Source organism: Pyrus communis, chromosome 15 (assembly GCF_041283825.1).
Source record: "Pyrus communis isolate YQ-2024b chromosome 15, ASM4128382v1, whole genome shotgun sequence".
In the NCBI taxonomy this organism is placed as follows: Eukaryota; Viridiplantae; Streptophyta; class Magnoliopsida; order Rosales; family Rosaceae; genus Pyrus; species Pyrus communis.
The window spans coordinates 32,111,976-32,125,630 of NC_142579.1; the positions used below are offsets into that span (position 1 = coordinate 32,111,976).

General features: G+C 39.8%; 3 protein-coding genes across 3 annotated transcripts; 2 read left to right on the forward strand and 1 right to left on the reverse strand.

The window, feature by feature from the left end:
* The first annotated feature begins 392 nt into the window (after nucleotides 1-392).
* Nucleotides 393-2,340, forward strand: LOC137743318 (uncharacterized). Its single transcript, XM_068483188.2, has 3 exons — nucleotides 393-1,544; nucleotides 1,640-1,812; nucleotides 1,913-2,340. The coding sequence occupies exons 1-3, from the start codon at nucleotides 918-920 to the stop codon at nucleotides 2,106-2,108; spliced, it is 996 nt and encodes a 331-aa protein (XP_068339289.1). The 5' UTR covers nucleotides 393-917; the 3' UTR covers nucleotides 2,109-2,340.
* A 1,521-nt stretch (nucleotides 2,341-3,861) lies between these two features.
* Nucleotides 3,862-5,488, reverse strand: LOC137747810 (equilibrative nucleotide transporter 8-like). Its single transcript, XM_068487973.2, has 2 exons — nucleotides 4,872-5,488; nucleotides 3,862-4,709 (listed from the first exon to the last, which is right to left on the reverse strand). Exons 1-2 carry the CDS (start codon nucleotides 5,359-5,361, stop codon nucleotides 4,015-4,017), a joined length of 1,185 nt encoding a protein of 394 aa, XP_068344074.1. The 5' UTR covers nucleotides 5,362-5,488; the 3' UTR covers nucleotides 3,862-4,014.
* Nucleotides 5,489-8,253: 2,765 nt separating this feature from the next.
* Nucleotides 8,254-13,396, forward strand: LOC137742482 (uncharacterized). The gene is given in 9 exon segments (XM_088686074.1): nucleotides 8,254-8,684; nucleotides 9,011-9,069; nucleotides 9,628-9,785; nucleotides 10,188-10,398; nucleotides 10,955-11,266; nucleotides 11,377-11,463; nucleotides 11,840-12,419; nucleotides 12,422-12,459; nucleotides 12,578-13,396. Coding segments are annotated over 9 exon segments (2,163 nt in total). The 5' UTR covers nucleotides 8,254-8,407; the 3' UTR covers nucleotides 13,019-13,396.
* Nucleotides 13,397-13,655: the final 259 nt, after the last annotated feature.

Here is a 13,655-nt window from a genome sequence, read left to right on the forward strand (position 1 = left end):
CGCAACTTTGCTCACCCTTAAATTGTCGTTAAATTAGTCTGATTTAATTAATTTAAGACATGAATCTTGAAATTTAAATTTATTTAACAGTAATTTATGAAAGGGTGCGCATCACCCTAACTTTAGGAGGTGAGAAAAAAGAGTATTGTCGGTCATGTGATGAATATTTTCCATTTCAAGTTATAGTATCAATATATATGTACTCATATCGTAACACGTGGACTGATTATATCGTGACTATATTTCTGTACTAGATGAACAAAATAAATAAGGAAAAAAGTTGATCAAGTGCAAGATACTTGGTTAGGTTTTTCTTGACTTCATCCCCTCATTGGTTGTCCTAACTCCTAACTTTTTACAATAAAAACAAATACGCAAGTTTCCTAATTCTTGTACCAACTGATTTTAGTAGTATTTCCCAAGATTAACCTTGACAAAATATAACAAATTGAGGTGCATTAGCATATGGAGAGGATCAAATTACACATTTTTAGGGTTTGCATGAGCTATTCTTGCGCTGAGGATCTGACCAAACAAATCAAAATTCCAAAAGCCTAAAATCCCTAAACAGCCCAGAAAGCAGAAGCACTTTTAGGCTTTTGCTTTTAACCAAACCATACTAACAAACGCGTCCTTACACTCCCTCGCACCATCTCACATCACTCCACTTGACACAGATACAATCAACGGCTGAGATCTCATCCGTAGCCCGCTCTTTCCTCTTCTATATATTATCTTCCCATTACTGTCTTCTTTCTCATCCTCACCTCTCGCCTGCAAAATTATCGAATTCCTTCACAAGCCCAGTTTCTCTTCCCCTCAAAGTTTTATTCTTTCGGTTCGAATACTCGAATTTTAAAGTCTTTTAGGAGTCTGAGGTTTGGGTTTTTCTCAGACGCAGATTTTAACAAGAAAATATGCTTCTACGTAGCTCATCGACGCCGGTGCCCAACTCATGGCTGCAGTATTCCAAAGATTCAACATTTTTCGATCAGCAACCGGAAATGGTGCAGCAAATCCAGAGAACTCGCTCCGTTACCCTCTCGGCGTCGTCGCGGTCGCCCCTTTCGCTGTCGCCGATCAGCGACTCGGGTAGGAGGTTGACCCGGGCGGTCTCCGAGGACGATCTCAGAGATTTCATGGTGGCGCCGCCGAAAAGAAAGTCCTTCAGCATCCCGATGGATGGGTTTGAGGAGAGAGAGGAGCAAAACGAGATAAAAATGGAGATGGGTTTTTCTGCCTCTGGGTTGGGCAGAACGGCCTCCTTGGGATTGGCGGAGTTGGAGAGGTGTGAGGCCGGGTTGAGGGAGGACAGGAGGTTGCTGAGCGATTTGGAAGGGGGCGGCGTTGGTGGAGGAGGCGGCAAGATCTGCGGTGGTAATGGCGGAGGGAGTGGTGAATCGGACGACGGAGATGATGAGGGCAATGGATTTTGGGAATCGAATCAAGGCGGTGCGAGCACCGATTTGTACTACCAGAAAATTATTGACGCTAATCCTGGAAATCCCATGCTCCTTGGCAATTATGCTCGCTTTTTGAAAGAGGTATCCAAATTCGTACCAAAATCTTTAAATGTAAAGACAAAAGATTGAATCTTTATTGAAGCTAATGATATTTTGTGATGGGAAAATTTTTACAGGTTCAAGAGGATTTCGGAAAAGCCGAAGAGTACTGCGGGAGAGCAATTCTGGCGTGCCCGAATGACGGAACTGTTCTGTCAATGTTTGCGGATTTGGTATGGCAGATTCACAAGGATGGTCCAAGAGCTCAGTCTTACTTTGACCAAGCTGTTCAAGCTGCCCCCGATGATAGGTAATTCGCCGGAGATATTGTATCTAAATGTGTCGATAACATGTTGGTACGTTTTGTGGATCAATTGTTCTGACTGTGTTTTGTGGATTTGATGGTGCAGTTATGTTCTAGCATCATATGCCAAATTTCTCTGGGACTCCGAGGAGGAAGACGAAGAGGAGGACGAGGAGGAGGAGGAGGACGAGGAGGAGGACGAGGAGGAGAATCTGAAAGAAGGGGGGAATAACAGAGCGTCGCCAACCAATTTGTTTCCTGGAATTCCTCCTTCACCACCTCCATTAGCTGCTGCTGCATAGTTATATATAGAGAGATATATGTATCTATATGTTCAGAGGCTGACCTTTCTGTTTATATTTTTAAACTTTTGAAACCTTTTTTTAGTGATCCTTTGGCTGCAGCTGGGGGTGAGAAATTGGGTTGTGTTAACTGACGGCTCTGTTTTTGTTTTCAAGATATTTTTCTAGTCATATCTATGTAAAAGAAATGTAACAAAAATAAGTGACGAAATGGAGTTTTTTGAAGGCATAACTCTCTCTCTCTCTCTCTGCAACACTGCAACATTCCTTAATCTGGATTTTCGGTTTGATTCGGAACCCTCTTAAGCTTGAAGGAGACGCTCGAATCGACTTCATGCACGAACGGTGGAAAGATTAGATATTGAGTGCTGAGGATACTGTCTAATTTGTTAATAATAACACAAATCAAGTTCTTAATCCAACCCTAAAAATGGAAAATGCCTACTGTCCTTCCGTCATTTTTGAAGGATATAAAATCCAGAGTTATGGCCATGTCTCCCTGCCCCCAAACGGAACAAAAGGGTCTCCTCTCGAACAAGAGCCATGTCTGGACCTCTATCTCCTAAACCCTTATACGGAGGAGTTGCAGGCTGCTGAGGCAATCCACCAGGCGCCCATGCTGGTGGAGCTTCTTCCTTCTAAGCACAATAGATTTAGAATTTGAGGAAGTCGATGAAGTCCTGGAGTAGGATCCACAAGAACACCATGGAGTGGAGAAAGATGGAAGGCCTGTGTATATTGAGAGACTAGGGAAAGTAGATCCCACAAAGCTGATGCAAGTTACACCCGTGGACAGATACATAAAATACCATGTCCAGGAATTCGAAAGAACATTTGATGATGGAGGACAAAAATTAGATTATTTCACATGCACTAAAATTAAAAGAAGGAAGTGGCGAGTAATCGAGAAAAGTGATTGGAGAACTGGCGTGTTAATAGATTATTTGCTGCTGCCATATTCCGAAAGTTGATGCTTTGGATTTTTTGTATCGTTCGGATTGACTGCAACTTTGGTTTGGTATCTCGGTGATGAACCAAAGTTGTAATCCTTGTACGCTTGTGCTGCCAAACCAAAGTCGCGTCAATCCGGACGATACTTGTGAGTTGCCGGAGTTTTTAGGAGGGACCTGTACTTGTGCTGATCAGGGAGGCTGTATGGCTTCGGATAAGGGACTGTGGAAGGACCTGGAGATATTGAAGACGGTTAAAAGGGTGATGAGGAAACTTGGAACTTAAGTCCGAAGAGAAGGGATGTGATAACGCTCCAATGGACCATATCAAGCACAACCACCTTCATCCGACCATATCCATTATCATGGCTAAGTCTAACGCAGCAGATGGTTTTGCTGAGCATGATGCCTGCAAAACTTCAGCTCCTGGGTTTTGAGTGTGCTATGACATTGGTTATGTACGGGGATTGGTAACATGCCAAGACGCTCACTGATTTCACCTTCTACTCCAGTGCCGTCTACTGATGATGCAGCGCGCAAAAGCCAGGCGCCTTTACAGCCTGCGTTAGCCTTTTAGCAGATCTTGTCAAGAAGTAGAAGAAGCAGAAGGGATGAAACAGTATAAATTTTCCTGTTTTCCCGTTTACCACATGTATGTAACAGTACAAATTTAACTTCATTGATAGGACTAAATAAATTTGTCGTAAAATTTCTTGTATTTTACTTAACAGATATAGTTTTGATCGAGTTGAATTATCAAAATTTTGAGTTAGTTGAATTCATTTGTGTGAAGTAAATAAATCTTGGAAGGTGGCAGAGGCAAGTTTTCGATTCATTTGAGCAGAACTACTGAACTGCACACCAGGGCTAAGTCAAAGGACTACGAAAACACTTGATACAAAGTCACGACTTACATATCCATTGACAGGGTTCTTAGCATTTCTAACAATGGAACCTCATAAAATCCAGAACCACCCAAGAACCGAACCGCTAACCAAGCCAACTCCAAGGAACACCACCATTACAATTGCAGACAGCTCTGCTTCTGAAACCGGAACAGTTTTCGGAACTATCATCATGAGAACACTTGTCAGATAACCATTTGTCAGTCCAAGCATAAATGTGAGAGCCACCATTGGAGTTTCAGCTTTCAGCCATGGAGGTCCATGGAGGCAAGCAGTGAAGATTGGATAGAATAGGAGCCTTGTAATGCAAGCCAATGTTGCCCTTTTAGTACTTTTTAGAAGATAAACTGCAGTCAACGATTTTCCCACTAAATCTGCAACATTGTACACTGTGATCAGCAAAATAGGATACCAATCTTGAAGAAGCTTGGATTCGAGACTTTCGGCGATAAATCCAGGGAAAATCGACAGAGTCACTGTATACGTTACGAAAATCCCAAAAGCTGGCATGGGGACTTTACGTGCTACGTCCCAAAATTTTGGTCTTGCGCAAAAGGGTTCGTCTTGAGCAAGCCTGCAGTGTTCCTGTACGACTGTCAGCCTGTATAACAAGTTGCAGGCAAGGATGCAGCACAGGAGGAATATGGTGCTGATGATGAAGTACAAATTCGCGCTTGTTTGTAGTCCTTTCGGGGTTTGTGGAAGCATTGCTTTGGTTGAAATCCTCAGCAGAGAAATTATCACACCTGCCAAATGTACAATTAGAAGTGAGGTTTTCTCAAGGCATCCTGTTTTTATACGTTATGCATTTAAGAAAGCACGATGTTCTGCACGGATCAGAACAATGTTGGATTGGAAAAGTAAAGCATGAAGGTGTAACTTTGTGTACATAGCTTATAGCTAGTTACCTGAAGAAGCAGTTCCTGCAAAAACAGCTTGCATGTATTTTTTCGGAAGCTTGCCGGCGGATCCCATCAAGCTTCCTCCTACCAAGCCATCGGCTATGCCACAAACTACAACTGATGCAACTGTCACACCATAATCCGCATTAGCTCTCCCGCTCGAAAGCCAGCCCGTAACTGGGGCTACCATTAACGATAGAATAAACAGAGAAAATCCCAAGTTGAGTCTCAGCCGAGGACTCATCTTCTCCCACCAGTTACTCCAGCTCATCATCACGAGCAATACGAGCAACGAAGAGCTCATATAGGCCACAGAGAAGACCTTCTCAACATGTTTGGTCGGATAGAGACGTCCAAAGTAATCAACGGCGGTTATGAATGCATTCCAAGGTAGCAAACTGCCTGCTCCCAGCAAGAAATGAATAATGTAAGCAATCTTGTACGCATCTCTTGGCTCAGCTTTATATTCAACACTAACCTTCACTCCACCTTCCATTTTCTGAGCTCTGAATCGCCTATTGGCGTAGGTCGGACTTATTAAGGCACCATTTCAAAGCGCGATTGAACATCGCGATTTGACAAGGTTGGAATCTCCAAAGCTTGATAGGTCCTAGCTGTGGCTAAACCGAACCAGTTAGAATGCTTTGAGAGAGATAAACACATGGTCGTGTTCTCATTTTTTGCCTGTTGGGCCATCTGGCAGCTCGAGCTACGTGCTTTCCTTGACTCATGGATTTGATTGATGGATCTGGAAGCAGCATCAATGTGGCTATCTCATTCATGTAGTAAAAAAATTAATGCTGAGTAGGGACAGCAATGGATGGGTGGTAATATTTGGGTGATTAAAAACAAAGACACTGAAGCTTTCCCAGAAATTATGTTCCTCCCCCTTGATATTTTCTGATTTTTACAACTACAACAACAACAACCAAACCTTAATTCACTAGGTGAGGTCGGCTGTATGAATTTTAGAGCGCCACTGCACTCAGTTTTGTGCCAAGTCTTCTGTTAGCTCCAAGTGAGAATATAATCAAAAGATATAATTAGTGTGGGAATATAATCACAAAATATAATCATGGGTTTAGTTATACTGTTTAGGGTTCAAAAAGGCCCTCATTGACCATGAAACACTGATAATTATCACCTATTTGAGTCTTATCATTGCTTTCTAAAGTAGCCTAAAAAGGAAATTCATTGAAGGAGAACCAAAACCTGTTTCTATCAAGAGATTTAAGCATGATCAATTGATCGATCGATGTTAAATGTGAAGCCGAAGAAGGGCCTGTATGCGTGTCCTTGGTGTCACATTGTTGATTTGGATTAGCCACCAACGAATTTGATTCTGTTCTTCTATACTGTCAGGGATTCATTTTCATTGGTGAAGCAAAATCGATCATCTTTTGGGTTCCACTACCAGTTGCTGTGATTCTAGATGCTTCTGTACAGAAAGTGGCAGAGTCAGAACATAAGTACTACTCAAAAATTACCATTCATCCCACACTTACATATGCACTCGTACGATTTGACGCAGCAAAGGCAACTAGTTCAGCCTCTCAGAAGAACTGTGGCAAACAAAGTTTGTATTGTATTATACCAAGCTGCTAAATAGTTTGCATAAACTCAGCCCAACTAGGCTTGTCTGAGACTGTTTGTGGAAGGGCTAGCTAGGACTGGTTTCTGAAAGCCTAAAACGCTCATGACTATGTCTGGAAGAAATTTTTTAATATACTTCAGAAAACGATCACACTTTTAATAGCAATTTTGACGTGTTTCAAAAAAAAAAAACTAGTTCTAGTAAAAAAGCTTATTAGCGTAAGTGTTTCTTATGGAATTAATAACAAATGAGCCCTCATTGAATATCCCATCATGAGTCTTTCCACTAACGGTAAAATTCGGTAAACATGAGTGTCTAGTTCTAAATGGGTACCTAATGACCATCCTTTTCAGGCCATCTCCAATAGAGAGGGATAAAAGTTCAAAAGTCGAAAATGATCTGATTTGCTCAAAAAATTCATGTTCAATAAATGGCAAGACTGTAATTCTATGAAGCCCACTATGACATTATTTGGCCAAAGGGGCATTATGCTGGCCAAGTGTAGCCCCTTCTTAGCCCTTTTTTTGAGGATCGACTTCTCTGTTGTAATAATTGATTCAAATTCAACACTTAAATTTGAAAACATACAACGGTAGTTTAATTAAATTAACGACTAAATTTAAAGTATAAGTTTAAAACTAATAAATTATTGAAAAACTATGTTTAGTCTATTCGATTAAATATAGTATACAAATATAACTTGATACTGGTTATTTAAAAATAATTCTTTGCAAGACTGTAATTCTAGATAAAGCTGTTTTCAATCCTTTTAATTGAAGAAGACGTAAAGTCTTGAATTACGGCTCCAATTAGAATAAAGGTGTACTATACACAGGAACCACATGCAACATTTGATGCCAGATAATAAGAAAGATGCTCTGCTAAAAGTACAACCATGATTAGGGTTTTGTGTTGTGTTTGGCAAGTATGCACTTCACTTTGCTTGGTAATGCACACACACACTTGACCAGATGTTGACTTTGAGTTCAAGATTTTTCTCTATTTCCAGAAAGTGAGAGGGCGTTGTGGTGTACCATTAAAGAGTAAAAGGCCATTGAGATTGAGTTTTTGGCATCGGATTTGTAGGAGATAAATGAGATTGGTCTTTTGGTCGCCACAATCAACCTAATGTTAGACATATCGTTGAGATGGATTAACAATTAAATTAAGTTTCGCCGTGGATTACTTGAGTTGGAGAATAACTTCTATTTTTATAGCCCGAGCATGTCATTACTAAACGGAAGCGAAGCATATTCATTGTGTCGCCTCACTATGTCGTCTTGTATTAATAATATACTACTAAACGGAGAAAGACTTAAATATGACGGTGTCCGGTTATCACAAGTGTCCCAAACTATCATTCTTCTTGAATTGTGATATGGATAGACATGAATACATGACTTGTAATGTGAATAGACATGAACACATATACAAGCTGGACTGTTATACTCAAGCGAGTAACAATATTGTGAGTAACTGAAGGGGTGTGATATCTACATACATTTTTTTACTTCTCACACACCCTTTTAATTTTCGGCCATTGGATCAGATGAATTGAAGAAGATCAAAGGCCAGAAATTAACAAACGATGTGTGAGAAATAAAAAAAGGTGTATAAATAGCACACCCCTAACTGAAACTGAGGTTGAATTGAACTCCAAGTAACTGGATTTACTTGGTTTGATTAAGAATAGTTGATCCAGTTCTCATTCCTTCTCTAATCTTCAAATAAGAAAACATGTGATATTAGATCTTCACATAATAAAAACATCACAGTCTCAATAAAATCCCAACCCCCCTAACATATTATTGAAAAAAAAAAAAAAAAAAAAAAAATAAGAAACGAAGTTTCCAAGTTTCCGCTTCTCATCAGAGAGTCCACGTCGGATCCACCACAAAGTCAGTGGAAAGCACACAGAGGAGCAAGCGAGAGAGTGAGAGAGAGACCCATGGAGACCGGCGGCGAAACGGCGCGTTCCTCAGGGCTCTACGGAGAGAGAGGGGCAGGAGGGAAGCTGAGGAAGCCGCCGTCTCGAAAGCCGAGTACGACGCCATATTCCCGTCCGCCTTCGAACGAAGCCGCGCGGGGACAGCGGCGGTGGCTGTCGGGTATTGTCGATCCGGCGTATCGGCTGATATCTGGAGGCGCCACTCGGCTCTTCCCCACCTTCTTCTCCAAATTGAATTCCGTCAATGCCCTTCCCTCGCCCAATGACCAAAGTCACGGTCAGCCCCAATTTTCTCTCCGTTAGGGTTTTGAACTTTGTTCTTCCTAATGTTTTTTTATTTTTATTTTTAAATTATTTGTATTTGTGAGTTTATGGGTATTTTATTAAATTAAGTTTATTACTTTATACTTGGACTGATTAAATTGGGTTTGTGTGCTTTGCTTAATTGATTGGATTACTCCTTAATTCGATTATTGTTGGTTTCGGCGAAATTAGTTGGATTGAGTAGTTACTTTGAGTTGTTTTTCAATACCCTTTTACTGATTACCGTGAACATTGTGGATTGTTCTTTGGATTTTAACTCAATGAGTTGCTCTGATGCAGATGAGCAGCACACGGAGTCGGAACAAAATGCTATTGGCGATCGTGAGGACAATGCCGATGTAAATGTGAGGCTTCAGTCATTTGAGATCAATTCAAAGTACCACATGGGGTTGTATTTTGTGGATATGTATCAACATCAGTTCCTGCTGTTTCTCAAGTCACATTGCGCTTTAGTTTCGGTCATTAGTATAGCTGTTGTAATTTTTTTGGGTTGCACATACGGACAGTGTTTTTGCTCTTCAAACCGTAAACTTATGTTCTAGCATGTTGTTCCATTCATGTTCATATACCTGATTCTTTCGTGCAAAATTTTATTTATGTGATTCATGTTTGGATGACATTAAGAATTATTCAGAATTCAGAGTCGTTAAATTTTCCTCTTTTCTGTTATGTGGTGATAGGTATAAGAAGCATATTCTCATTGTTTTTTCTTCCTGTAGTGTATATCAAGAAGCATTTAGTTAGATTATCTTCTGATTGCTGTAGAGATACCCAGTTTTTTGTGTGGTCTTCTCTACAACTACGGATAGGGATAGCTATGTCTTTAATTGTATATGATTTGCCCAGAGTAAAATCATTTCTCATATTCAATTCTTCTTTGGCGTTTATCTTTGCAGAATGGGATCTCCAGAACAACTGAAATAGTAGGCCCCTGCAAAAAAGCAGATAGATTAATAAGTGGTTCGGATTTTGAAGGGAATAAGAAGACTGACCAGTCTGATGATATTGGACTTTCTGAAATTGAGCAGTTATTGAAGGGGAAAAAGTTTTCTAGGCAAGTTATGCATGTGATGTATTTATTCCATTTATGATTATAGTTATGCATAAGACATTGATTTTCTAATAGTTTGCCAGTAAGATGCTAATGAGTCATAATGGTGGAGCTTGTTTAGATGAGTGTTTAACATGATTAAAGTAATTTGTTATAAAAAAAAATGTAAATAAAGTAGTTCTTTCCTACATAGATTGCGTTAATGAAGATTTAAGAAACCTGTTTCTGATATCAAAACAGTTTCCACCATTATATAGTGACATAGAAATTCAAGTTTCTCTTCCATTAAAAATCGGGTTGCAATTTCATTCACTGCGGGCACTCATGCATGCAGTCATGGTCTTGAAATGCATTGTCTTTCCAGTCTTTTCTTTCCCTCTCGAAGCTCATTTTATTTTTCTCCAGGGATGAAATCAATCACTTGATGGAAATTATACAGTCGAGGGCTGTTGAACCTCCTACTGTGGATCACAAAAAGAAAAACCAAAGCTTTAGTGCTGCTGAAAAAGCCAAGTGGCCTTTAATTACAAATGATATTCCAAAGTCATCTGAAGAAAAGCAGGAAGACTTGAATAAAGCTATTTGGCCGACCTCAACCCCTCTACCGCAGTCAGCTGTGAGTGTCACTGTCAACTTGCTTTGTTTATTCAATGTCATCAGGCAGAATCAATTTTCGTTACATATTTAAGTTTATGTGAAATTGTTAATTTGCGCATTTGTCCTCCACAAGAAATGTTTGTTCATACGTACTCAGTCCGCTTGATCTCTGTCATTTCAACGATCACTACCAATATTGGTGGATGAAATTTTAGGAGAGATTAAAAGATTATTCAATGGATAATTGCATGTCCTTTTGAGTGGTCTAATGTAGTTTCTGTTGTTCAATGATTTGCCCAAACTGTTTTTATTCTGTTTAAGTCTGCATATCTGTGAAAAATAAGTTTTTTATTTTTTTATTTTTTTTTTATTTTTTTTATTATTTCTAATGAAAAGAAAAAACTAAGTGTCTAATAGAACTTACCAACATATTTTTGTAGATAAGTATTAACTTCTTAAATAGCCGAATTGTGAAAACACCTTCCATGTACATTGATTTTTTTTTTTTTTTTAATATTTTTGTTTCACTTGGTATATATTCTTAGAGGAATTTATTATTTCCCTTAAAATTGCAGATACAAGATCAGGTTGGTGCTTCACCTGTTGAAATTGCAAGAGCATTTATGGGAAGCAGAAATTCAGAAATTGATCCTTCGTCTAAGAATGCAATGTCAAAAGATGAAAGGGCCACACTGCATGGAGATGAGTTCTCTTCAAAACCATTTCTTCCAGCACCTTCTTATAAGCCATCGGCATGCTGGCCTGGTTCTATGGTACAGGATCAGCGTGATTATTCAACCCCACAGACTGAAAGAGGCAGATTTGGCCTTCATAATCTTCCTCGAACTCCTTATTCTAGAACTATCTTTTCAAAATCCAAATCCAAGGTATGTCAAAGGTCTTGATACTTGTTTTGGTTTCAAACATTTTGATTTTAGTAGTCATGCTTCATGCTTCATGCTTCAGATGGTAATTGTTCTTTATTGCATGTCATCAGCTAACTCAATTACAAGGTGGTAATGACAGAACCCCAAGAACGTTGTCTACTCCATTGAAACAATCGCAGACTCCTATATGTGGGCAGGTAAATTTACATATCAGTGATCATTGCCAATGGTTAATTTACAAGTATTGTGGATTACTTTATCAGATTAGGAAATTGAGTTCAAGTTAGTTTTTGGAATCTCAGAACGTGTTTGTTAGTTGCTGGTGCACGCGTGCAAATATGAATCTTTCAATATCTAGCTTACATTTATAGCCAAGTTTATAATGTCTATTCTTGCTTTTATAATTAAAAAAATGAATGCATAATAAATACTTAAATACATAATCTCCAAAAGGATGAATCACAGATTTTAGCATCACTATGTAGTTTTACATGATAATTGACATTCTTATAATCATGTTTTTGGCTCCCGACTTGATTGTTTGTGTCTTTGTGTTTCAATGCATTGGTGAAGCCAAGGGGTGATAGATTGGATGGTGGCTATGGATCAGCTGGACCAGTTCGCAGGTTACGACATAAATCTGCTGCACAAAGTCCTGCCACAGGGTCTCTGTATGTTCACTCCTCTCCATTTGGGCCTTCACGGGTGGTGAACTCCAGTGCTACCAAAGGCTTCTTGCCTGCTGCCAAGAATTTTGAACTTGGAGGATTAAGTGGCAACTCCCAAATCCAATCATCAGACAGGAAGTCTTCCAGCTTTGGTGTGCCAACTGTTCATCCACAGTCTAGCCTGAATGCTAGGACAATCTTGGAGCACATTGATAGAAACCCATCCACTCCGAAAGATAAGTCAGAAGAGTTAAAGCTAGCCTTTGCATGGAAGAAAACCCCGTCTTCTGGTGTTTCTTCAGTCATCCAGAATGGGCATGATAGCTTACCACTTGGAGGGTTCAATTCTCGTAAGCTCATAATTCATGATTACCAGAAAAATTCTGCTCATGAGAATGCTGACAAGGGGAATTCTCTGTTTAAGATTCCACCTGTGGAGAACACTGTAAAAGCCACCACTGTTGCAAACAATATCCCCGCTGGTGATGGGAGGGTGGAAGATCTTTAAGCAAGAGTACAGATGAGGTGTTTATTTCTTACATTGCTTTTTGCTACTGCACCCATTGTCTGAAACGCAATATTGCCTTATGGTGATAGAGCTATACGATCATACCGAAATAGAGCTAACTTAACTAATTTGCAGGATTTTCCGAAGATTGCTCCAAATGTCGTTGGCTCTGGGGTGCTAAATCAGCAAAACAAGCCTGCATTTCAATCTTTACAGGCTAAACGCGCGTTTCCTTCAATCTCTGTTGACAAGCCTGAATCAAAATGGGCCCTTTCTTCTGGTAGTAGCTCTGGCTTCACTTTCCCTGTCTCTACATCGTCTGCAGTGTTTTCTGAACTACCGACACCATCCTTTATGCCATCTTCCCTGGCAAGCAGTCAGCATCAGCCAAAAGAAGAAGGAGATGCTGTTCCTACTTACGATTTTGGATCCAAGAAGTCCGATCCCCTTGTGTTTGCATTCCCTTCAACAAGTGCAGAAGTTCAGAACGATGCTTCAGATATCAAGTTCAGTTTTGGATCAGATGAGCCAAAGTTGTCTTTCGGTTCAATAGGCAAAGATGCCATCTGCTATTAACTAACAGGAAGACGTATTAGCACTTCTTTTCGAGTATAGGTTTAAGATTTTCGCAAGGGTTGTCCACGGTGTACTTCAACCCATGCCTCATTGTGCACCTTGGAATTGGGTGAAAGCAGGACAAGTAGTATAGCAAGTTTGCATTTCCCTTGCTCAAATAGTCCAATCGTGAATGAATCGGTGGATTCTGGCTAGGTCTCCTTGGTTATTCATACCCCTACATGTTTAGTACCTTGTATTAACATGAACATGTGATGTGAGAGGTAATTATATAGAGACATACGACCGGTTATGTGTTAGAATCTCTCTGGCAGGAGTGTTGAATAATATTTTGAATTCCAGGATTCCTACTATAAATTTATGTGTAGTTTATGTTAACTTTTACGCGGTTTAGATTAGATTTCCTTAAACTCTGTCGAGCGTGTGTATCTGGTCGTTAAATTCAGCAATATGCTATACATTTGTGTGCTCTAGAGTTTTTGAACCAGCAGCAGTGTAAAATGTAATGCGCTTCAAATGGTCCTGCGCTTCGTCGCTCATCCATGTTTTTATAATTCTGAGTGCTGTTTGGTGCATTTTGAGGCCATGTGAGGTCCTCTTTAATACGAGTCTCCGAATTATTTTTAACGGTAGATTA

Bases quoted from the DNA above. Each gene is read 5' to 3' on its own strand.
- LOC137747810 (XM_068487973.2), bottom strand. From the start codon at position 5,361: ATGGAAGGTGGAGTGAAGGTTAGTGTTGAATATAAAGCTGAGCCAAGA. The intron at 4,710-4,871 runs GTAACTAGCTAT...TACATTTGGCAG, and splicing joins TGCAGGAACTGCTTCTTCAG to GTGTGATAATTTCTCTGCTG.
- LOC137743318 (XM_068483188.2), top strand. From the start codon at position 918: ATGCTTCTACGTAGCTCATCGACGCCGGTGCCCAACTCATGGCTGCAG. The intron at 1,545-1,639 runs GTATCCAAATTC...AAATTTTTACAG, and splicing joins ATGCTCGCTTTTTGAAAGAG to GTTCAAGAGGATTTCGGAAA. The intron at 1,813-1,912 runs GTAATTCGCCGG...TTGATGGTGCAG, and splicing joins CAAGCTGCCCCCGATGATAG to TTATGTTCTAGCATCATATG.